This window comes from Bombus flavifrons, chromosome 13 (assembly GCF_040668555.2).
Source record: "Bombus flavifrons isolate JBK064 chromosome 13, iyBomFlav1_principal, whole genome shotgun sequence".
Classification (NCBI taxonomy): domain Eukaryota; kingdom Metazoa; phylum Arthropoda; class Insecta; order Hymenoptera; family Apidae; genus Bombus; species Bombus flavifrons.
This window is the reverse complement of record NC_138454.1, coordinates 12379232-12405747: the sequence shown is the minus strand read 5'-3', so window position 1 is coordinate 12405747 and position 26516 is coordinate 12379232. Positions and strand designations below refer to the sequence as shown.

The window sequence follows — 26516 nt, the reverse complement described above, 5'->3', positions numbered from 1 at the left end:
TTATTGCAAGCATTTTCGTCGTAAAGGCATTATACAAATTCGAGCTATTTTTGTTTTTTATCCATTATTTTCTCTTTGAATATCATCAGTTTTTAAGCAAGCAATAAAACGTGTTCTCTATCTGACAAACGAAAAACGTATTTTATCATTTTATTGTCAACGTCACCGTCGAATTGAATTTTTGTGTTAATCGGGAAACAATTACTTTTACGCGCTTAACATCATAGAGATTGTCACTTTAAGTGGTCGCATTTGTTTCGGTTTTCGTTGAAAAACGTTATGTACATATATATATATATTTCTTTTTTACATGATATATTTCACGAAAGTATGTAATTTTAATAAAACTGTGAAATATATAGGCATTAGAGATATTTAGATGGCGCTTTTGAACATGTATCGAAATACATGGTGGACACGTGGTACGTGAAACGCGCATCAACGAATTAAAGATCAATGGTTAATTGTGCTTGCTCGTAATGCTTAATTGTGCATATATAGATTAATAATGATATAAAATAGTATGTGATCTAGTATTCTTCAATTATCGGTAAGTTTTGTTCGATCGTTTTCTATTCTCATATTCAAGTCTTTCATTGGTGATCGCTTATACTCTGCTCTATTGATACACTCTATTCGTACATGCGATATAATATCTCTGAGAGACGATGCTGAATCGTTGAAACATCGTCGTTACAGCTGGTACAGGTCGTACATATCAAAGCCGTTTTATCCGATAATTTGCCAATTAACAATATCGGTAAATTTACAAGAGTTAGAAATAATAGATTATACAATAGACTTGTGTTGTATGGTTTTACAATTTTCTTGGTCAAATACGATAATCGGGCAACTCGTAATTTGCAACATTTCATATCCTTTATTATCAGATTCGGTACTGTTGCTGTTATGCGAAAGCGTTTATTAATATCGGTGACTCGTGATATATGAGCCGTAAAATTCCAATAATAATAACATTAACTCGATTCTATGAAACGAGCGAGAAATTTATTAGATTTGTTTCGCTGAAATTTATCGTAAATAATTTGGCAGAGGTTTAAGAGAATTTAGGAGAAAGATATTATTTACATGGCTATTATTTATTTCGCAAATATTCGTAAGCTAGTATCGTTCAGCTAGCGAAAATTACATGCAACTATCGACAATAGTTTTGGAATAGTAAGAGGAGAACACGATAATAATCGGGGCGAAGAATAATCGGGGCGGGAGCAATAACGCCGATACTCTAATTTATCGTCATTACGTATTAAATGTTTTATCGCTAGATCGCGTTTGATATTTTATTAATTAGCCCAAGTGTCAACCTTTAATCATCAATATTGTAGTGTATTCAAGCTTAATAACATTTTAATAATAATCCAGTACAACACGATATCGTTACTTTTGTCACGATCGAACTGAAATAATACGAATTTTCCGCCAAGTGTTCCGATCGGTTATACGGTTGTAAAGCAAAATTGGAAACGTTCACGAGTTATCGGACAAAGTTTAGCGTAATATTTCGATGAATCGATTAGCCGAATATCGAAAGTAATTCTCGCGCAATTTGCCAAGCAAAGCCCGATAAATTCCTCCCTTATGATCTTTTTACCTTTTACAAGATCGATTTATCCATTGTATTTGAAGATTACAGCGAAAGTACGCGACAAGCTTATCCTGATTTTACAGAAGAGCAGTTTTTTTTTAATTCAATATCATTCGATAATCGAGCGAATGTTGCGTTATTGAAATCGTGTTTCAATTTGCTTTTCAGGTATTTGATAACTTTCGAGTTATCGTCAAATATCGTTCAAATATTGCTTCTCATCGTATCTTTCTAAGGTATTTTAAGGATTCAAATAAAACGTTTAACCAGAAAGTGAGGTGAAACAGAAAAAGTCAATGAAACTTTACTTATCTGGCTTGTTCTCCTGTAATCTTCGTTTACGAGAGCATTTATGAAAGCGGTATGTGACGCGTAACGTGGTATACCGATCGCGAGTACATGAAATTGTAAGAAAAGTAGCGTCGATAATGTGGTCTGCGACGTACAGTGTATAACGCGAACGTCACGCGTTTCTAATCTCTTCCTTTCTTTACTCGCATGCTTTTTTCCCCCGATTTGCATGTTCCACGAAACATTGGCATTTCATTTTTTCCCATCTTTATTTTGCTTCAGGCAGGCCTTGTCCTTTAAAGCAATTTCAATGCACGAATGGTAAATGTATACCGAGGCCGTGGGTCTGCGACTCAATGGACGATTGCGGTGACAATTCCGACGAAACCAGCAAATGCGAAGGTGAGCGATGTGACGGATATTCAAGCATATGAGGCGTAGGGAAGAGGGTAGACGATGCAAATGGTTTGACAAGAAAAGAAAAAGGAATAAAATACGACTCGCTCGTCCTACTCTTCGTATTTTACTCTTTCATATTTTATTCGGTATAGAAGTGGCGTGTGATAAGGAACGATTGGTTCTATCGATACCTGATTGTAATCGTGCATGTCCGATTCTCCGATCGGTAGATCAACGTGAATTTGAAATCAGTCGAAACCACTTTACCAATACGAAGCGTTGTTTGCAGCAATAAGGAGTCAACTGCCACGTTTAAATCGTATTTATCGTTAGAGAAAGCAAGATGTAGGTTTCATATTAAAAAATGCGAAAGCGTATCACTCTATTAATCTATTAAACGAGTATTAGTTGGCTCGTGAATTTACAACAGTTTCGAAAAAGCGATGCATCTTCGGTTGGTTTCGTTATTGTGGCAACCGCTTCCTACCTCAATCTGATATTTATTCGCTCTATTCGATGTATTTCTGCAAATAATTCCTACGCTTGTCTTTACCGGCTGTTAAGTAGCGCAATTCAAATAATTTGAACAGTCACGCGCAAAATACTCGATTCCAAGTATCATTTTCAAGTTTCAAGAAAAGTCGCGGTTATATAGTAGGTCGATTTTTTCCGAACTTTGTGTTCAAATCGTCAAGCTTCTTTAGAAACAATCGTCGAACGTGTCTACGGAAGCTTTTCGTATTCTACGACGATTTTTACGTATCGTACTTTATCGTTCTCGAGAGTCTCGGATGCATCGAGAGAATTTCACGGAATTCAAGCGGTTCGATTTAAAGCGATTTGACTAACGAGGAGGAGAAGAAGAAGGATATAAACTTGAAAAGGTATTTGAAATCGAGTAAATAACAGGTTCGAACATCGGAGCGACGAATATTTCGTTGTTCCGTTCGTAATGGAGGATCGTATGAAATCGGAAATGATTTAACGCGTAAATGGAAAAACGACTGAAAAATTTCGCATAAATCTTTATTAAAAATTGTCCGTGTCCCTGGTCGATCAACGAAACTCGGTTTTTGCGTCGAGTGGCACGTAGAAAATCGACGAAGAGACAAACTCGGTCGTTTCGTTATATCGTAAATCCTTCGATCGAGAGTTCGAAGGACGAAATGTCTTGGAAAGAAAATTTCCGTCAACGCGCCTGTCGCCGCTTCCTGCAAACACATATTTTGTAGTTTTACCTGCGACGATATACCTGTACGTTGAAATGCACATTATTTTACAACAAATGCGACAAACCCGTGTACTAAATAAAATATCTAACCGTATATGTCGCGTCTTCTACGAGTACACGCGTATGCGTTTGTTAAAGCAACTATCTCGTTGGGAAACAAGACGTGTATAACGTTGTTTACTTTCTTAAACGTACGCCGTTGATACGTCGTAGCAGATCGTACAATAGTACATATATTATATATGTACGCGTTTGGGAGCTAGGTGACGCGAAACTACGTTCGAAGCAACGTTAAACGTGTAGCGCTTTTTCCCCGTAAACTACGTGATGGTGGTCAGGGATCGATCGCTTGGATCGTTTTACGCAACTTGTCTATCGTGCTTTCGATAGTTTGGAAAAACGTGGCTTAAATCAACTTGGAGCAACGAATTAAAGCAACGAAAAATCGATGGTTGTATAAAAAGAAACGTAGCCAGATGGAACGTCTGAAATGTTCGAAATCATCGAATCCAAGTTACATTGAAATTTAAATTGAATTTTGATTTATACGTTTTTGGAATTATTTATGTAACGTGCATTGGCTAATATCGCGATTATCCTATTACTACCGTAACACGTAGTGGCAAATAACAGATTTCCAATTTCATGCTGCGCGTTATGGCTGGAATTGTTAGAGAAATTTTATCTCAAAGAAGATCAAATTGTTTTGCCGTGGACGCCGTAGAATTTCTCCACGATAAAATCTTTGTTTAAACATTTTTATGTCAATGTTCAGGTTGGTGTATAGAACATCGAAAAGGGTACAGGAAAATGTCAAAGACTGACTTTAGGCAATTTTTTAGTAATAAAATTTAGACCGTTGTTAAATCGAATCGACCGCGTTACTTTGACAAATTCATTTTATCTTAGCTCTCTCGTCCCAAGATCGAATCGAATTACAGCAATTAAAAGTACGCTTAATTTGTCGTTACAGTGGCAATTTACGGGCTATTTCTATTGGGTTGGTGGCATAGTGACGTGAATATTTTATCGTGTTAAGATAAACGCTTGCAAATATGCAAAAGCACGTATCGCTGTTTACGATAAATTTAGATCGTCGCCTTTTTCGATCTCTCTCTTTTTCGACGATCGTTTAAGCGAAAGATGTATAGACAGGTCTGTTCCAGCTCGGAAGTATGCGCGGTATTTTCTTTAATCAAATTGCTTTAATCTATTTTTTAGCACAAACGACAAGTTGTCGTTGGAATAAGTAGCGGAACGACGAGAGTTGTATCTTCTAGTTGACATATCGTTTCTCGAACGTTTATGCATTCGAGCTGATGACAGTTTGATTTAACGAGGCAAGTGAAAATTTCGTTTTCAACGAGCTAGGAAAACCACAGATGGATTTAACAGAGCCGTTAAAAACGAAATATAAATGTTAAAACGTATAATCGAATGAGATAATTAATTAAACGATGATATCGTATCGTGGTAAGTTGGATTATTTTTCAGAAACTCGACTACTTTCTCGATTACTACTTTCTGTCGTGAACGCGATATTTTCATAGACGAAGAACGCGACGCAGACAGAGACAGACGGAAATAAAATTATCGGTACATAGCTGTTTCCTTTCTATCGTAAGTACGCGATCCTCTGTACAAGTTGTTTTTGTAAAATATAGAAAACGGAAAAGGGATTTGAAAGAGACGCGATATCGATTTTATTGTTTATTATAAAACAGTTATTCCGAATAACTGTATACATATCGGTTTTAAAGGCAATGTTTTCTGTTTGCTCCATATCGGTCGCAAAACGGTTCTACGACCGATTCTTGTATCGATTTTACGGTATAAACGAAATCTTACGTTTCGATAACGACACCTTCTGTACTTTTTATCGTTTCTTTCTGTCACATTATATCGTCGTAAACCGATTTTTCATCGAGATTCTACGTTTTCAATTATACTGTCAAAAGTACGAATTTGCATAAAAATTCGCGATCCGATTAAGTCCTAATAATATTGTATTTAACTCGTCTCGTTATAAATCTATATCGGTCGTATCCTTTCTCGATTATCTCGTATTGAAACGATCCTCGTTAGCCAGCGAGTGACATAAAAGTCAGAAAATCAACGAAAACGTATTTATCATATTTTTCTCTCTCCCCCTCTCTCTCTCTCTCTCTCTCTCTCTTCCTATGCTCTCCCTATGCTCTCCGCGAATAACGTAAAAGAAGAAGAAAAAAAAAAAGAAAAAGTCGCTTGGCATTTCGAATAACCACCGTTATTTGCAAAATGTTTCATCGAGACCAATGCAGATTTATTTATTAATTTGCGCGAATTTCATCATTACCAGTCGGTTGTATACCCAGCGACGATATAATTGTCGAGTTTATGGTTCAGGAAATCGTACGAGCATTACGCGGCGATAATACGGCAACTGACGTTGATTTTATGCAACTTGACGATCTAAAGGAAAAGAGAAGAAACGGGATATCGATCGGCGCGATAATCGCGATAATTTGACGAATACGTGATTACGGTTTTGCGTGGAATTCCATAAGAATACGAGCGATAGAAAAAGTCGACGTCCTTGTCGGCCCTATGCTTTTCTTCGTACCGATACATAAGAATCGGCGAGACGTAGGTTCTCGGTGATCTTGCATCAGACAGGTTAAGCGTTTCTAATGTACTTTTTTTCCTAGTCTCGCCGGGAGGCTGCCGAGTCTCCATGGAGGCATCGCTCTGGCGTTTTAGAACGGCCATCGTAAACACTCGGTAGGAACGCGTCGCGGAGATTTCTCTCGAATGACCATGTTGGAAACAAAGTCGGTTAGAAACGAATCGTAAGAATGAGCGGCCGCGAGCGCGGAAAAACTTGAAATATTATTTCGCTTCCACGTTCTAATTAAATTATAGGCCGAGAAACACGATGAATTACATCCCATTGTTTTTTTTACAAAAAGCTAGTTGTAAGATTTAGTAGGTTGTCGATCGATCCTATGCCACAGAAATCATCTATATTTATCGTAGGTTGGCAGCTAAAACGCGTCGTCTTCGTCGTCTTGCTTAAAAATCTTGCTTTTCCTATTATACGATATTGTCGCGTCGCAGACGCGAGAAATCGCGAAACCGATAGATCGCAGTTCGAACGTTTCACGAATAAGGCGAAGAAATCGAATCCTATAAATCCAACAGAGCGACGGTTCAAAGTGTTACATATACGGAATAAGGTTTCGAGCGCTAATTTACCAGGGTTTTTATATCGAGGTTTTAGCATATCAGAGTCTCCTTATTATTTCGATAGCTGTGGCATGCAGGATGTTTCGTCTACCTGATTGATTACTGTTTCCGAGCGGGTGGCCTTTTTCAGCGTGTGACGATATCTTCTACGACTCTTCTCTGATGGATGATTACGTATTTGGCTTTCGTGAAATTTCCTCGACTCGTTAATTATCTATAAAGGAGTATGGGCCTCTGTATCGTCATCTCTATTCTCGCGTTAAAATTCTTTCGTTTAATCGTGAAATGACATTAATAAATCGGAATCAATCGATCGAGAAATCAAGAGAAGCTGTCGCGTTTTTCTCCCGCGTTTTATTAAATGCGATTTTATTTAATTTAAGTTGCGAATTAAATTAAAATGATTAAATTAAAAAGATTTAAACGCGTAGCAACAGCAAATATCTTTATTCGTTTAAACAGTAGTCAGTCCTATTTATTTCTAAGTAACGTATTAGTATGTATATTTTATATTTTATGAACAGTATTTTCCCATTCGAATATTATTTTATATATCGCTTATGTTTGAAATATTTTATTTTAACGAATACACTCGTCGAAATATTCGATCGAAACGTTAAGTTCGATACTGCGCCGATATTCGAAATAGAATTTTTATCTCCATGATATTATATATTCTACATGATAGTTTTTATTCCCGAGTAACGTGAAATTTTTATTCGTTAACGTTATATATTTCCATTCACGTTGCATTACTGTATATATCGTAACTGTATAAGATAACAACCTAATACGTATATGGAACAACCGTACGTACTTGCTTGTGCAAGCGGATTCAAAGTCGAAAGAAATAATACCGGAAAATGAAACGACGAATTTCCTCCGAACGTAATTAAGTTGGTATGTCATTTTACTTATACTGGTATTCCGCGAAATAATACGATATTACGAATTTGGCGAACGTGCGTAGATTTATCAGGGGGTTGAATTCGAACATTAAGATGTCGGGGCAAGATTCGCCCACGGCGAGTCGAGAAATTCTGGTGGAAGACTATGCGAAAAAAGAACAGCTTAGAGCAGGGCGCCGTTGGAAGGAACCGGACGACAGCTATAGAAGCGAACGCTCGTGCCCCGTTCTGCTTCTCGGAACACGTTGATCATTTACACGCAAACCTGCTTCCCGTATTTTCGTGGATTTCTCGGTCAAATTATTTCTCGAAAATCCAGCAAAACGATCCCTTTATTTCCCGTAATGTAATTCCTCTTTTTCTATTCTATACGTTTTCGTCTTGACCAGTTTCTCTCTTGCATTTTTATTATTCTCTTTCTACTCGGGATATCGTTTCCTTCTCTGTCTCGACGATCGTACAGTATAAATCGGACGTACAGTCGGATGCGAGAATAATTTCAGCATGTTTCGCGACTTTGCCGTCGCGGTATCTTTAAAAAACCGAAAAAGCTGTTATAAATCGAGTCGTTTCTTTGTTCGAGATTTTCTTCGAAGATTACGTAATTAATCGAAACGATCGGGTAAAATGGAACAGCGTCGTTTGTTACACTTTTTATTTGACGCAAGAAGAAGCCGAAAGAGCTAAGAGTTCGAAAAATTAACTTTGCCAATTAATTGCATTTGATAATTGTACGACGAAGAAAGTGCAAAGTATCGCCAAGTATTGGCTCGAGAAAGCCATAGAAAATGTTTCATTTCGTAATATCGCGAGACTTATTTACTTACTTTATCCAGGCCGTTGTTGCGAAACTTATATTCTCCTCGTCCAAGCCTTCTTCGTATCTGACAATAATGTGTAATTGCCTCTTTATTTTCTTATTACGTACAATATAATATCGGTATTTTTACGATACTTTCTTTTGTCAGTGAAAAAAGAAAGAAGAAAAAAGAAAAAAGAAAAGGAAAAGAAAAAACTGCGGGACAAAGGTTCGACACGGTTCCGTCGTATCGATTATCGGAGTAATTTTCAAGATGAAATGCTCGCGGATGGTCGTTTCGTTCGTAATCTTTGATTTACCGGGCCAAGCGAACCACGACGCGGTGTTTGACTCGAAATTAGCCAATCTTACTCTATAAGCCGGCCGACCGACTGCGTCGTATCGTAGAATGTTCGTTTTGTCTCGGTCTCCGTTGCTCTGTTCTTTCGTCGAGGATCCTTTCTACCATACGTTTCTCCTTTCTTTCGTTTAACAGCGTCTCGACCGACGGCGCAAGACCTACCTCGCTTGCGTCATCCTCCGTACGATACCACTCTAGTTTGTTTGTAAATTAGGTAGAAACATACGACATTTGTAGCTTTTTGCTTTTCTCGAATCTGTTTTTTTTTCTTTTTTCTCCTTTTTTCTTTTTCTTTTTTTTTTTTTTTGTATAATAAAAGAGACAAAGACTTTTGTCCCCTTGATTCGAATATCATCCGATCGTTAAGCACCGTACGACGAGTGCTTTCATCGTTAAGTAACGTTCGTGTGTCGTAACTACCTACGTATCTTGCAACGTTTTTCAACGTTTCTTATATTTCAATTTCTTCTCTCTGATTAATTCGATCGTAACCCTTTAATCGTTTAAACAATTTCCAACGCTTTCTCTGTTAACTTTCAGTTCGAACCAAAGCGAGTAGGATCCCTCGCTCGTCTTTAAGAGCTATCTTTCTGCCGCAAAATGTTGAGAAATGGTTGCTTTTAAATAGAAGCAAACGTTACGTAAAGTATCACGAAAACATGCAGATTCGGTGGATCGTTGTTCCAAGGACGTCGCGAGATATCGAAAAACAATTACTCGCCAGAAATGTTACCGTAGCAGCGACTACGCGAGTAAGATTGATCGCAAACATTCAGATTCGTTCGATCGTTCCTGCCGGAATATCGCAAGATATCGGAAAATAATTATTCACCGCAATAAGTACTACTTTAAAATCCAAGTAAATAAGATCGAGCACGAACGTCTGGATTCGGTAAATTATTGCTTCCAACGAGATCGAAAAATATGGAAAAGAAGTTATTGCCTAGAAATTGCTTTAGAGTCGGCAAAATAAAATTAATCGAAAAGATGCGGATTCGCTCGATGGTATCTTTCGAGCGTGTTAGAAAATAACGCGAAAAAGAACTCGTAACGAGCGTCCCGTTAAAATCGAGAACCGAGTATATCGACCAAATTAATTTCAATATCAACGAACCGTTCGAACGAAAGAAATCGATTCGCGTTTTTGTTTTTATATCGTCGTGTATTTTTGCGTATTATTGTTATTACGATATTTTCTCTATTTGCGAGTAATTATACGCTTTCTAAATTATAAATAATTACAAAGAAGAAAATACAACGAAATGACCGATGTGACCGTCGGTGTGTCGACTCGAATTTCAACTTATACGTTCGCTCGAATATTATTCGATGGAAAGATGGAAAGATATTTAAGAGGATCGCCGGCTACCAGGTTTAGAGTAGCGATTCGTCTCGGCGTTCTTTCCCCGTGCCAAACTTGGTCGGCTCGCCTCTCCCCTTCTGTCTGCGACTTTTTTCTTCTTTCTTAGCCATCTTGGTCGTCGTGGTCGTCGTCGTCGTCGTCGTCTTCTTCGTCGTCGTCGTGTGGTTGTCGTCTTCTTGGTTCTTTCCTTATGCCCTCCTCCCCCCCGCCCGGCCGCCCGTCGCCTCTTTGCCGCGCCTAGGGCTATCGTAATTTGTAGCGCAAGGTCTGTACCAGGTTGCAACAGAGTTCTCCGTTCTGCGGAGAACCGATTCGGCTGTCCGCACAGAGACGTACGTGTACGCGTGTGTATACTATACATAGGCACATGTACGAAACGACTCCTCGGTACCGTATAATTATGGTGAAAGCCAGTCTCGTGGTCGGTGATCGGCGCGCGGTGGTATGGCGCGTAGGGGCAGCTTCGGTCGAGTCAAGTGGTCGACACATCGGCGGCCGCATCGATTGCTGCCGCTTCTGCTTCTCTCGAGGGTGTTCTCCTTCCTTCGTCAGCTACTTTTCGCCGGCGTATCTTCTACGCTCGTTCGGCGCGCTTCTCGTCCGAGAGAGCGGCCTTCGATTGATCCCAATCGAAGTTTCAAATCGTTAACAAAGCCTGATTGATCCGCGTTCGACGACGGATGAAACACGGGCCAGCCGTTCGTCGCACTTTCCCACGACGGGCATACCCGTTCCACGAATATCTCGCGATCGACGCGTTATTGCACGCAAATGGCATCGTTTTATGCGCCGACGTTATGGTTCGAGTAAAAAGTCGCCGGATTCTACGACGAACCCGTTGCCTCGATACGAACCATTCGTTTACCATTACGCTAATTCGTGTACGGACACGATCAAAGAAACGGAAGTTGAACGGAGGTTCGTTTTAGGTAAATTATCCGCAGCGTTGGAAATTAGGACGACTATTCCACCGTGGATATATCGTACTATATTTTCGCGCCGTCAAACTTTGAACAAACGCGTGAAAATGCACGGTCTTGTTTGCTACGAGATCCTAAACAACCTCGCGACAAAGACAAAAATTCGAAAAGTTTGTTTCCTAAGGTGTCGCTCTCGTTATTTGGAATTTATTTCGCTGACGAAATTTAGAACTTGCTTTAGTTACGAAAAGACGTATAAACGGCGACCTAAAATATTTCGCTACACCAGCTGCATTTCTATGCCCAAATGCAAATACGGTATCTAATATTTTACTGTAACGTGCTGCTTACATCGCGTTGTAAGACCTTTTGGCATCTTTCGCGTGCGCGCAACCAGGCCATGGGAAATAAGACGTTAATATTGCGGCAACAGTGCGATATTAAGGGTATCTTTTGTACAGCAGATAGCAGACGCGTCGTGTACCTTTACCCTTATACTACGACGATATATCAACGTGAAACAAAAAATGTTGCTTGAGAATACATTAAGAACGTATCGTAGTATACGTAACGATGCAACAAATCGAATCGAGGAGTAGCGTTAACAATCGCGGCTAAATATTCTACCGCATCTTGGTTCGTACATCTCGCAACCGAACTTCGATTTACGAAACTTTACTACACGCGTCTATTAGGATGCGCGCTTAGCGTCGTCTCAAAACTGACTTCCATACCTGTACCTTTGCCTCGTCGATAAAGTACGACTCGTCGTTCTACGATAGACAAGGTAGCGAGTTATTAACCTTGCGTTCGTGAAATACAGACGATCGCATTATACGGAGAGACACGATGGTCGCGAAAACGAGATAATCGATTACGTGTTTGACGAAAATCAGAAAAGAAATAAAGTAGGTCAGCTTATTGATTCGCGGAACGGCACGAGTTATAAAGGAAGGAAAAATGGAGGAAAAACCGGAGGAACCGCGATTCCTGTTCGTCGTGGCATTAATTTCTCGTTGATTTACACAAGTTCCACTCTCGTAGGGCTTCTCCTTCTTCGTCTCTCTCTCTCTCTCACCGTCTCTCCGAGGGCTAGCTCGCGAACAGCGCTCCGAGATCTTGATAAGAGAACCGGCTCCCTATTTGATTTATTGTAAATTAGCCGTACCGAGTCTGAATTATTGCCGTGCTAAATTTCGCCACTGCTTCCAACCGATTGCCGTAAGTAGTTCGATATGGACGCGAATTATGTCAGCAGTTACCAGAATACCGTTTAATTGTCGGCTTCGAGGTGTCTCCGCGGAGTCGGCGATTCTATTACGCGAAAACTCGATCCTCTTAACACGGAAAAACCTCCTACTTGGGATACTTTGCACCGATACGTTGGTAGTATACTTTCTTGCATCGTCTTCTCGAACCGTTCTTCCGTTTCTTACGAATCGAACGTTCTACCGTTTATCGATAGTTTAAGAATCTCATTTTCCCTTCCATCCCGTTTAGACACCGTTCCACTCGAAATCACTTTCATTTGCTTCGCGAAACTGCTTGTTCCCAGCCTTTTACGCTCTTCCACGTTCTTTCGTTTGATCTTCCGTTTCCAAAAGCTGTCTTAAATAGTCTATATCCGTTTCAAGGCGAAGAGAAAACGTTTCGAACGAAACGGAGCTGAACGGAGCTGAGTGGTTGGTTAAATTAGCCCAGTCGGAGATCGGTCGAGGTTCTATTATCCACGATTTTCATCGTTGTTCGATTCGAGATTCTAACGCGTAGTGGCGCGAGTTTGCGTGGACGACGCGTAATCCAGAGAATCGAGCTAATATCGTATTTATATCAGGGTATTTATAGCGTGCAGAAGAGCGATTCTCTGCATGGAACGCACGTTGCGCATGGAGATTTGATCGCAGGTGGGAAAAATTTGTATCGCGCGAGGTCGTTAAGAGGCGATGTCGACTTCTATTTAAATCGTCGAGCCAATTCTTTAAACGCGTATCTTTGTAAACGTCGCTTCGTCTGCCGGATGTTACGCGTGCTTCGCTTTCGTTCTTAGATTTGGTTCTTTAGATTTTCGCCACGCCGAGATCTCGCGATGTTGGTTTTTCGAAAGCGATCGTGTACAGCCGTTGCAGTCGCGGGTCTACCCCGAACGAGTAGAACGAGTAGACTGCAACGTCTACGAAACGCTGGTGCAGCTACGCGATTGCTCGCGAAGAAACCAATACCTTGACTTTGAATATTTTATACGCACGAGCATCTACGTATATTTGAATATTGTATAAGTTGCGCGAATATTTCCACCTTGACATTCTCCGTGAATACATATACATGCGCGGCCTATACATTATGTTTAATTACGTTCAGAGAAATATGAAACCGCATAAACGCACGATGAAACGGCGTTCTACTTATTCCCTTAATTTCGCCGAGACGCGTTGTTATTGCGTCGCGTTCTCTGTATTACGTTAATACCGTCCGCCTGATAAAGCCATACGTGATATCGTCGGCCGCACTTTCGCACGGAGATATACGAGAATCTCGGCCGTGGCTGCAGCGTCGAATATCGTTTCTTTCGTTCGATTCGTAAAAACTCGGCCGCAAAACGTTTCCGTGTTATTTCGCGGTGTAAAGTCGAGCGACAAGTTTAAACGACACCGACGCGTGCAACCGCTGGCACACGGTTCTTCTCGTATCTTTAGATCGACGATATCTACGCGAGGCGATGCGGCTGCTAAATTTCGAGAGGCATCGTGCACCGACGAAACGACGGGATATTACCGTCGTGCCGGCCGTTTTGTACGAAGCGTTTTACAAGTACCATATGAACGCTATGAAAAAGTACTCGAAGATGCCGACGAATTGGCCTTTCGTAAAGGGAACGGCGTTAAAAAGGAGAGTCTCTTTTTCGCACTAAAGTCATCTTTGCGTCTCGTTGAGTAGATACGGATGATCCAAATTCGTCAGTGAAATTACAAACGTTTCATGGTTCGAAGTAACTCGAAAGCTTTTTATGTACACGTTGTACGAAACATTCGGGAATTTCGTTATTACGATGTTACTTTTATTAACGTCTATCACGATCACGGTGGTGAAACTTGAAAGGGATCTGACGATTTAAGTACGCAGCAGTCGCCAGATATTTATTGGAAGCGTACTCGTCTCACAGATCGACAAAGTATTCGAATTTGATTGTACGTTTAAGACTGCTATTCACGCTGTACGCTGTATTTTTCACCAACTGCACATTTGCGATAAACGTCTTCCAACATTTATATACGTTTCTACTTGCGACATTGAAACTTTTATTCGCGACTATCGTAATTACTTGGATAAAATTTGAAACGGATGTAGACGCTTACGAAAGTTGCGAGATATTTATCGGTAGCGTACGCTTCCCAAACACCATCAAAGTATTCGAACGGCCGATCATTCGCTACATCGATAAGCCACGATCTCGGCAGATGAGCAAACGGCTCGTAACTTCCATGCGCGTTCTTGGATTTTCCAATGTTACCGTTAGAACGCAGGTAACGTATCGATAAAAATGTTCCGTCGTAAGTGCCTGATCGCTTTCGCGAGCCGCTGTATTCGAACGGGAGAGCGCAGACGCAACTTTTTGCCCGCGAAAGTTGTACGTACGATTATATAAAACGCGTATATTGCTAATATCGCGATATCGAAAGTCGTTCTTCCTGCGAAAATTGCTCGCGGTTCTGGGACGAACGAAGGCATTTCCGTCTATAGGACGGAAATCTTGCATCTTCTATACAAGGTGTCACCAGGGAGTTTCAAATTGTCTCTTTCGACGACAATAGCCGTGGTTCTGGATTTTCCATTTCGCGAAACGTCTGCATCGATCGGACACATTTTCGTTCGTTCGTTCGTTCTTCTCCTCTTCCCTCGCCTTCTTTTCTTTTCTTTTTTGCTCTTTTTTCTCTCGTTCTCTTTCTTTTTACGAACATTCCGTGCTTTTATAATCCGCGTGAAATCTTTCCTTTCGACGATGCTTGCACGTTGTTTTTCGCTCGCGATGCGTGAAATACCGTTTGCTCTTTCCACGAGGGTATCGCGCGGCCGACGATTCTTCCACGACTAAAAATCAATTTTTCCACATTCCGTGCAGCTCCATCCCCGTGTTTCGCGCGATATTAAATCCGACGTTAAATCTGATACGCGTTTCGTTGGTTGTGTTTCGTTCGAACGCGAATAGACGCACGGATGGGGAAAAAAGTTGAGCGATCGTCGGGATAAAACGCGCGATAATAGGCGATTTCCATTTAAAAGACGCGCGAAAAAGTCGATATTTCGACTTCTCGATCGAACAGCTTTTGAAACATCTTTATTTCTACGCTGGTTCGAACGAAGAGAAGTCGCTTTACGCGCTCCATCGTTCCCAAGTATCCTCGCACTTTGGCTAATCTGCGGTAACGAACTGCGCGAATCGATGGCAAAATTAATATTCCGTCGTCGCGATATTCAGCGGATGAAACAAATCTCTGCTCGAGTTCCGTTTCTTTCATTATGCTCGTAATAATTTGCAAATTTGCTGTAATTACGCGAGACAATTGTAAATTTGTATAGACGGCTACGGTCTGCTAATAATTTATTATAACGGAAGAATATCTTGCTACTTCTTTTCGCCCTTTCTTATTCGTCTTCTTTTCCTTTCCTTTTCGACTTCTCTCTTATTCGATAGACAGAGTTGACATTTGCCGCGATACTCTTGCGAAAGGAAAAAATGCAGGCAAGGCGGCGGCGGTACGCAATCGGAATTCGCAATTACACGGCAATGATTATCGTTATGTACTGTTGGCAATTCGATACGAATGCTCGAAAGAAATTCGCTCAACGACTCGCGAGATTGAGACAGACGTGGTAATAACGACTGTCGGAGCTATGTAAATTACCTCTATCCGCGTCGAAAATCGCGTATATCTCGCGTTTGCTTTCGTGCGTGCAGGCCAACTCGTCGGACAGAAAGAAACGTTCGTGCAGGTAACGAGAACGTCCGACGAAGAAAACGACTTTACGCCATCGTATCGATATTTTTATACGTTCTTTTCCTTTTTTCTTTCTCTTTTTCTTTTTCCCCCCTTCGAACGAGGAAAAAGCCGGTTCAAAATTAATAGGGGTTTTCTCGTTGCTTAATCACATCGCGCTCAGCTTTCACCGTTTCTTTCCTCTCGGTGATTTATCTTGTTTACTTCTGCATCATGAATTTCTGCAAGTTCAACGGTAATGGATCTTTCGAATCAGGTCCTGGCCACTTACAGACACTTCGATTTAACTCTCAATTACCAATGTAACCGGAATATTTCTCACGTTCGTTTGATTTATCAATACCTACGCGCGTATTTTATCGTCCCATTTCCTATTTATCGAAAAATTTCCTTCCATTTTAACTCTTCGCTGTACTTCCGTTACTTTCTTTTTGCCCTCTTCTTCCTCTTCTTCTCGTTTTTTCTCCACAGAAACGTATGGTTTTGTAATTATTTCAAAAGCGATCGTTAATTTGGCTGCGTACCGGAGGCACTTGCGATTAATACGTCGTAGATGAATAATCGTGTCTGTTAGGTTTCAAAGTTGACGAAGAGTCGGTCATCCGTTATGCGTGAAATTTTAAACGAAGGAAAGTAAATACGACTAATTTGTCTTCACATTTTTTTTACATTTTTCCAAAGTACTAGCTAACGTATCGTATTATCCGATATATGGCGCAATGTATAAAACGAAGCTTCCATCGTTCCAAGAACAACGCTGTAATAGTTCTTTTTTCCGCGTTATTGATATACTAAGCTTCGAAGGTTATTTTAAGTTTACCGTCGTAAACTCTTCGAATGTCATTTATAATAAAACTTTCACGGTAAATGTCTCGATAAATACATCGAAACTTCCTCTATAATATCTCGTAGGAGACGCGCATCTCATAGGAGATATAAGGTAATTTAAGAATCGAACGTGTAATAGAGCGAGCGGACGTTTGACATTCAGTTTTTACATACCGTGAATCTACTTGAAGCAACGTGAAATTATTCCTTCCCGTGTAACTTTATACATATGGTTAAAAAAAAAAGAAAAAAAAGAAAGGAAAAAAAAGAATTAGAATTGAAAAGTTTCAATTTTTGTTGCCAATTAAATCACGTAACTTTTCTGTCAATCTATATATACGTTGTATGTATATGTACAATAAATATATATATATAGCTTACTCAACTATGGCCAAAGATAGTATCCGTTAAAGAAGCAACCGATAACTTGTGGGAAATCGACATAAACTTTATAGCTTAAACGTGTTACCAGCTTTTTTTTTTAGTAGAGTATCGCGTTTTACTGGCTTCTTGCGTCGAATCAAGACGCGAAAGCTTACATCTTCGAATCTACCGAGCTATTTCCTTTCTCCGACTTTTTCATACTTTTTCAGTAACATATTTCCATCTAGTTATCGAGACTAAAAGATAAAAGTGGAAAAAAAAAGACGAGTGTTCCGATGCGATACGATCGTCGCAGTGTCGTCGATAGCGTACATTTATTATCGTTTATTTAATTGTTGCCTTTCGTCTTTGAACGGCTTTCGATTTTACGACAAGTATTACGACAAGTGTATTTAGGATAAAGATTTGGTTCTACGCGCGTTTCCTCTTACACGTATTTGCTTCGCGAGTAATACGAGCGGTCGTTTCATAAATTAATTGCAGTTACATGTACGAGGTTACGGGGATACATAAATTACTCTTTATCGGAGGAATCGATCGACACCGATACGAATTGTTGATTCTCGTTGGAGGGAAGAAGCCGGTTCGATCTCGTTGGATACGAGCTGTGGCAGTTAAGGGTTAAACGCCGGGTTGGAACGTCGGGGAATTAGACGAGGGTAAAGCTGGATGTTCGAAAATCGAACGTTGCACCCGACGAATAGATAATTCCGCAGCTATCGGGATCAGATCGGAGTACCGTTGGGCGTGCGAATTTTCGTAAAACGTATCCCCTCGTTTCGGCTTGATAACCAGTGCCTTGCTCATTCGGGATGTTATTTTCGCGTAATCGCGGCTTTAGTCGAGCAATTAGTTGCGCGAAATTGAGAGCTTATTCGATCGACAGGAAATAAATAGTCGGCAGGTTGAACGGATTAAAAAAATGATACTGACGTGGCTGACCCCGTTACTAACGGAACTCGTTATCCTCGCTTTTCATTGACTGGAATCAGGCAGCCGATTGTTCGTTCACCGAAGAATACGCGATTACGAACGATACGCCTTTCCTCCTTCCACGGAATCATCGCTCGTTTTCACCATTGTACGTATCGCCTTACGTTGTCGCGAAATTAACCAGAGTTTCTTCGTTTTATCTTTTTCGCGTACGGTAGGTAAGGCAGGCTGGAACGAACAGAATCGCTTCTCGAACCACCTTCGTTATAGCGTCTCTTCTTTGTAGCATACATCGAAATATATGCGTTTAAATGTAATAGATCCGATAGCCCGCAGTTAAAAGCAAATGTATCGCTGGTACGACGTCATTTGAACGATGGAGAAACGTAGTAAAATATACATCTGCGTGTAAGATTCTACACCCGAAAACAACGAACGACTTTTGTGTAAACGCGCGTTCCACCCGTATTCGTTCGCGAGATCGTTTTTCCTCGGATTTACCGTTATTCAATCATCTCTACGCAAGATGCTGGAAACGAGCATTTTGCATTTCGAGGCAAGCCCGTGCACGTCTTGTCTTGCTTCTATTCTCGACTTTGGTACGTTCGACATTTAGTATATGCGGTACGTTTAAATGTATCGTCAGCTGCCGATCGAAGCGGATCCCGCGTGTTCCGTTACACTTTGCGCATCGTTATATTCGATGCCTATAAAATATTGATATTCGGCGATCCAAAGTAAGTTTACTTTTATCCGTTTTCTATCTTATTTTTTTCTACTTAGCTCTCTCCGTACGTCTTATATTTACTTAATCGCGTTGCGTAAGTCGCGTCTACGCGAAAGAAGCTATTCGGTAGAACGCGTAAAAAATAACGATAACGCGGCAGTATTTTTTAGATAAGCGCTTATAGCAATTTCATCGTGGAAAGTCGTTAATCGTTTTAACTTTTGACGAAGCGGTTCTCTCTGAAAAATTTTCCATCGTAAAATTTCGCGGTTCGTGTCCTTCGGAAAGCGAAGCGAAGTACGGCGATGTTGCCATCGCGGAGCAAGTAGCGAAAGAACGGCTAACGATGGCGTGAACGCAACGTTACGGGAAAACGTAAATAAAGTAACTTATTACACAGGTATCGTTTTATCGAGGTACGACAAGCGTACTGAAACGATAGGTGCTTCGGAGAAGTTCGGAGACGCGTTAAAGAATAGAATTCGATATTTCATATAAATTAACCGAAACGATATCGTGGATAAAATATCCCCCTAAAATCTTTTCTTTCTGTTATTCGTTCTCTGTATAGATTTACGCGAACGGAATTGCAAAATCCTCGATGCCCGCGCGATTTCTTATTCGAGATGGAGACGTTCGTGTCTCTTTAAGACGGTACAATAAGGAACGAGCTACCTTTTTCCTTTTATTTATACCGTTTCGCTTATTTATTTATATCGTTACGATATTTTCCGTTTTCGGACAATTTGGCGAAATTTCACGAATTTGTCGAATCGTAGCGAAACGAGGTAGCCGGATTACTTCGAGTAACGGTAGCACGGCCGAAATCTCCGTGGCATCAGCCGTACGTTTGGTCGTACGATTACTCGACCGAAGAGGATGCGCGATCTTCGAGTTATCGCGGCACATCGTGATCGAGTTTCGTGGCGAACAACGCGAAGATATTCGAACGTGTGAATATCGCGATATCAGCCGATCGTTACATTTCGAAAAATCGTTACATTTTTCAAGGCATTCGAGTAAGATTCTCCCTCGCAAGGTCTGCCAAAGGTATGGTAGTTTAAATTTTACGAAATTTATTTTTTACCTAATTTCACGAAACTGAATTACAATTGACAGGGGGAATGTAACAGATTTTAATCGGAAACGTTTCGATTTGAAAATTCGCATCGTCGAATAATGGACTGATATCGATTGGAAAGATACCTCGTACGCGAATCGAATCGGGCCAAATCGACTCGTGCGATTATAAGGGATTAAGGGACGACATATACACCTATCTGTAGGATGGTAAAAGGTATATCTATCGTTGAGATTTTTTCCCGACGAAACTAATGGAATTTTAAATTAAACTTTTTATCGTTCGAACGGGCGTGTATATAGATGTTGTAACGATCGTATAAATTTGATGAAAAAATATGGGGAAATAACGCCGGAACCGTAGAAGCTCGCAGCGTAAGGTGTAAATTCTGTATCGTTTGTAACTGAACGGAAAAAGTGATTTGATTTTTCAGATATGCCAACAGATCCGGTGTTTGTTGCAGGCGACTACAAAAATATTATTTTTTTTCTTTTTCCTCGCGAAATAACGGTTATGCGAGATTCCAGTCGCGATTTTTCCCCGGAAAATACGATCTTTTTTATATACCGAAAAAGGAAGAAAGAAAGAAAGAAAGGGAAAAAGAAGAAGAAGAAAAAAAAAAAGAGTTTTGCGACAGATACCGCAAAAATATTGAAAAGTATAAAGATAATTGAATGTAAAATGACTATCGGTTTTTTTTTACGACGGTTTAATAGTTCTATGGTGTTTTTATCGGCAATTTGTTTACAAAAGGGGAAAAAAGATAAACGCTATTTCGAGAAATATGCGTGGAAACGGGTATAGAAATTTATGCACAACAGGCTGCGCGAATTTGTACCGTCGTAACGTCCTGGCGCTATTTCTAGCGTGAAATTTTGCAAACATATTCCGCGTACAATTCTGGTGTACGATTCTTTCTTTAAAATTCTGCGAGAATATTTCATTTTTCCGAGAGAAACGTCGGTGTCAAATTTTCGTCAAAATGCCAATGCTTCGTCTCGAAGACGCAGACGTCGATGTCTAAATAACGATGTTAAAAGGTTCAATTCCACAAACTGATTTTTGCGTTGTCCCACGCGAATAGACGGGGAACGGAACGGACAATCGCATTATGAATCTCTTACATTTTCTATCGTTATTTGTCCATCACTGCGACAACAAAAGCTCGAAGAACGAAGTATATTTTCGACGCGAGATAAAGGAGAAGACAGCAGGAAAAAGACGTTGAAGCGGGAATAGGCAAGTTACGGTAGATTCGTTCGATCGCGCGATGACTCGAAAGTGAAATCGCGTTGGTAGGGACGAGCGTGCAAGAAATGCTCGACGCGCCTCTTGAAGTGAAAAAGCGGCGTACGAGGAAACAGGAAGTCGATGGGGCGGTCGACGACAGAACGCGGACGTCTCTTACGAGCAGAAACTCGCTATTCGCGTGTTGAACCGTTTAAGGTGATATATGCGAAGCCAGCTGAACATAAAAAAGGATCGATTTTTTTTTAAGTTAAATATATTTTTCGGATGTACTTGACCATAGTAATTTATTAGAATAATGGACATTTTTATACTTACTTGTTGTACATATATGTAGTAACTTATGGATCTTAGAGTAAGGACAAGTAATGATGCTTTAATTAGGGTTTAGTGTAGTTTAATAAGCGATACACAATAACAAAAAAACCGATTACAATATCGTCGTACGTATTATAATCACACACGCCTTGACTTCCCGATTCGTCCCTTTGTCTTTTCCTAGGCCCACCACACGCGTGTTCCGCAGACGCTCGGGGCCAGGGTCACGTAGGCCTTTTCTACGAAATTATGCACTTGAAAAGACCGATGACACATTTATGGACCCGACGGCGCCTCGACTCTCGCGACATTGTTCATGGTTAACTCGATGTTTATTAGGCCCTTTTCCCCGATACTACATATATATACACACACACACACACACATATGTATATTTCAACAAAGAATCATAATATCAAATAAAATAAGCGTTTAAATAGCGCTATTTTCATTAAAAACGCTAAAATAAACGTCGGCTTTTAAAACGAACAAAGGGATTTAATGTTTGCCGCAACCGAGATTGAAAATATTATTTTTCCCGCAGGATCATAGCTATTGCAGATTTCAATCGTGACTGGAGAATTACTCGTATTGCCCGGTATATTCCACTGGATAATAGCATTTTAATTGCATTTTCGTAAAAATGACGTCCATCGATCGTGTAATTTTCAATAGACGTAGAAGAGAAAAGGAGCAACTCGATACCTTCGCTCGTATCGTATTTGCTTCTCGCAAAGATTAACAAAGCGTCGCAGAATAAATATCAAACTTCATCTTCGATTTTCAGTGTTTGCCCGTTCATTCGTCTCGCGTTATCTTATCAAAGGCACGCGGAAACCTATTTTTCCGCCGGATCGACAAACGATCGACGTACTATTCTGCGTCTTCCTAGATTTTGCGTGGTCAGCGCTTTTGCGTTTAACGTTCGTTCTATCGTATGTTTCTTTGTGTTAAACGGGGTAAGCCGTGAATCACGCGATGAGAAACGAAGATAATACGTTGCGAAATAAAATGCTAATTTTTTTCATGGGTCGCCGCGTAAGACGAATTTAACGGCGAGGAGTTGGCGAATTTCAGACTCTCGTCGTATCTAAAGTCGCGTATCTTCTTAGCTCGTGGAGCCACCTGTGCGAACGGACGCGTTCTCGTCGACTTTCTGTCCGATTCTCACCCGTTTCTCCTCTTCCGTCGTTAACGGATTGTACAAGTTTGAAAGAAATACCGACGAACGTTTTCGATATTCGGTCCGATGCTATTTACTTCGAAGCTTGTCTCGACGGATTAAACGTTCTTGGAAATGAAAGCGCGACTGAAAATAAAAAGATTCGAAGGTCGCAGTAGGGTTAAGCGAATTTTCCTTCGGCGATTTCTCTTTCCCTGGTCGTGGGAAGTTTCAACAGCTTCTCCGTATCGTCGATAAAACGTGGACGGATCACGTGGACCCTAATGCGATGCGATTTAACGCGTGGCCAATTACGTCGTTACTTTTGCGCCAGTCCGACTTCCTGGATTCCGGTTCGATCTGCTCTCTGGCCGATTGCCGATTGTGCAACGGCGATTTTTCCGTTCCATTGGCAGATAGAAGTGGCGACTAAATATGTATCGTGGCATAGCTTCAGGGGTAAATTGTTACGTCTACTTAAATAAGAGGAAAAATTCGTATAAACGTATATCTGATATGACCTTATTTTCGAGTTAAAGCTGTTTTTGCGTTGCATCAGTGGCTCGACTGCCTTCGCAGAAACTGTTTCAACCGAGTATTTTTGTCTCTAATACACAACCTTCTAACTATATTATATTCTACTATCACGTGATTTACAAATGACGAACTTGCGTATTCGTATTCGTATCGTTTCTTCGCTTTCTACGTATCTCTGTATCTATCATATGTTCCTCGAATTAGTCGTTTAACTGGTACATGTACCGTTATCGCGTCATTTGTCGTAATCCGCAGGTTGCAGCTTCCTAGTCTCCAAATCGAAGTGAAAAATCTCGATCAATTCGAATCTATGTTTCTACGATCAGACAAATTTTCTTCGTGAAAGATCGAACGTCTGACGTTGTAGACTGTTTTCCATTTGTTCGAGTCGATCGACGACCGAATATCCTTGATCGATTCAACGTCATCTATCGACGTATCGCGTACCAAAAACTTTAAGCACGTATTTGTTTCGCAAATAAAATTCCAGCTGGTGAAATCGAATTACGATCGAACTCGTAACTTTGTCGATATTAGTGACAAATTATTATTGAAAATTTAGAAGAGGCGTAGTCGATTGATTCGACTCGCGACAAGCTCGTCTGTCCGATTCGTCTCTGGAGTTATGCCCGCGTATTTTTAAATAGCCCGGTACGTCGATCGATGGCCGAGAAACAAAAAATCGGATTGTTCGTTATCGATGTTCGGCGCCAGAAACGCGCAAACGATAAAGTATCGTAGTCCCGTGTTGTCATCGAGTCGATCGTATTTTAACCGTGGCACAGCAGTGCTCTTTAAAATTCAATGAAACGAACGGAAAAATCGCGGAACGAGCCCCTTGAAATTCGCCTGCGACTTCATTTCGCTCTGTTCCCTTCGAGTTTGTTTCAAACTCACTCTCTCTCTCTCTCTCTCTCTCTCTCTCTCTCTCTCTCTCTCTCTCTCTCTCTCTCTGTGTCTCGTTCAAGCGTTTCTCTCCGTGCTCCTCCCGAGCTTAATATCAGATTTTAATATCGGAATTTTTTTGCATCCGGTCGTTGGTTTAGCCACGTCTCTAGAGCACTTGTGTTCGAGGCCAAACGCGACTCGCGCGAGCTTAGCCGACAAGTCGGCGTATCTGGGTTCAGCCTAAATAGGTAATTCAACTTCCATACGTTCTCGGATGTCGCGCAACTATAAACCGAACTAGAGCATTGGCCAACCGGGAAAAAAGGTGAAATCGTGAACGATACTCGAACGTGCTCGAATCGCCGAGATAATTGGTCGATTAATTCCTTCTCGTCGGCAGACGATAGCCTAAATGGAAAATCAAACTTTCGTTCGACCAACGAAAATATTTCTTTGCCGATGTTTCTCTGTTATCCGGAGGGTTCGATAGGAGCGTGGTACGAGAGCGCTTTTTTCTTTTTTTCTTTTTTTTCTTTTTTTTCGTTTGGGAAAAAAAGAAAGAAGAAAGAACGAAACGAGACGAATAGGGGAAACGAACTATAGAATACGCGTTTATCTAGAGGATTCCGTTTTCAATTTTCAAGATTTTCTGAATATCTATTATAACGCGTTTTTATTGTTTCTACTACACAGATTTTTCCGCCAAAGTTTAAAACGTTTGCTATTACGGGAGATTGAAGCGAAACGTCCACCGCAGTGAATCGTGTTTGACTCGAGAACATATTGTACTTTTGTACGATTAAGCGATATAACGTATTCCTATCGTAAAGAATATCCAAAACATTTTTTACAAATGAAACGCGTCGGTCGTATGTATAAAAGTTTCGTTATATGGAAAAGGTATTTCCGCCATTGTGCGTGTTGTATTTATAACGGTATATTAAATTTCGTATCATTTGGTACTACTCTCGCATAAATAGAAAAATTGTATGCCGCGAGAAGGAATCGCGCAACTCGATGAAAACACGCGTTTCAGTGGACAATAAGGATATCAACGTACGAATCCTTTTTACAGCCACTGTGATATTTTGTTATCTCCTAGCTTGAAATTAGATCCAAGTCGATTCTTTTCGTCGTTTGTATCGTTTTTCCCGTAAACTCGTTGGTCGTTCGAGGCGCTTTAGAAAGAATCAACGCGACAGGAATTTAGCAATTGCGTTTTTTTCTAACCAAATACTGTAAGGTTAAGGTTTCAGAATCTAATTCCTGCTCGCAGAACATCAGCAAAATTTGATTCAAATACGACCAACGCGAGTTTCAGTGGAAATAAAGTTCAACTGTGAATGGAGTATTAACAAGTGGTATTAAATAGACTTAGGATAGGATATACGAAGTTAGTATACTGGTATTTAGGTACTCTGTAAATCTAACCTTCCAATCTACGACGAATTTAAACGTCGAATAAGGATAAAACGTGTCTTTTTTTTTTCAACTGTTGCAATGGTCGTTGTACGATTTTTCTTTATACGTTACGTACGTTAAGTAAGCGTATTTTCCTCCATTTTCTACGAGTAATTGATATTTCTCTGCGTGTTTTGCTTATTCGTAAAACCGCCGAGTTCTATTAATAGATAATAGATTAAAGAAGAATATTTGCAATATCAGCGTATTTTTTAGTCTACGAAGTTGGCCAACGTGGTTTCTAAACGTCTCGATCAAAGATTAATATTCGTTGTTCGTTGCGATATTCGAGTAATAAACGACAGATGGAGCGAAGCGATCGCGAGACCAAAGATTTACAAAAATCGCCAAAATGCTCGCTCTCTTCTTCCGCGGAGCAAACCGCGCGATAAATGAAAATCCGTGTACAAATACCATTGACGTAAATCATATAGAAAATACGTTCCGCGCTATAACGATCTGTTTCTCCGCTTTTTCTCTCGGTATTTTTTTTTTCTCTTTTTCTGATTTATCTGTACTCGCGTTCATCCGTATTACGCGTTTTACGGAAAATATTTTGGAACGCAAACGTATACGTTTACGCGGGTATATATTCTTTTGACTTTAACGTAAACGAAGGACGTACTTTGACCGCACTTTTTTGACGATAGACAAACAATCGACGAAACGTTGACAAGTAGCCCATATAACGATCGATACGTTCGAGAGGGTAGAGTTTGCATAAATATATAGAATTATAGGATACATAAAGGTTGCGTAGGATAAACGTCGAAACGGTCTGGCGAACCACTGCGTGTGATATAGAGACAGATATACAGGCGAAGTATCGTCTCTCTGGAACCTTCGATTTCA

The 26516-nt window shown here is 40.4% G+C and overlaps 1 protein-coding gene across 7 annotated transcripts in view; it reads left to right on the top strand.

The window, feature by feature from the left end:
- The window catches only part of LOC138186190 (very low-density lipoprotein receptor), a 64749-nt gene that overhangs the window by 1842 nt on the left and 36391 nt on the right, over positions 1-26516 (top strand). For 6 of the 7 annotated variants that reach the window (XM_069125784.1, XM_069125783.1, XM_069125782.1 and 3 more), the window contains exon 2: positions 2180-2299. The exons of the other annotated variant lie outside the window; for it this stretch is intronic. In XM_069125784.1, coding sequence (XP_068981885.1) covers positions 2180-2299 — 120 coding nt within the window. The remainder of the gene's footprint in view (positions 1-2179; positions 2300-26516) is intronic. 7 annotated transcript variants of the gene reach the window in all.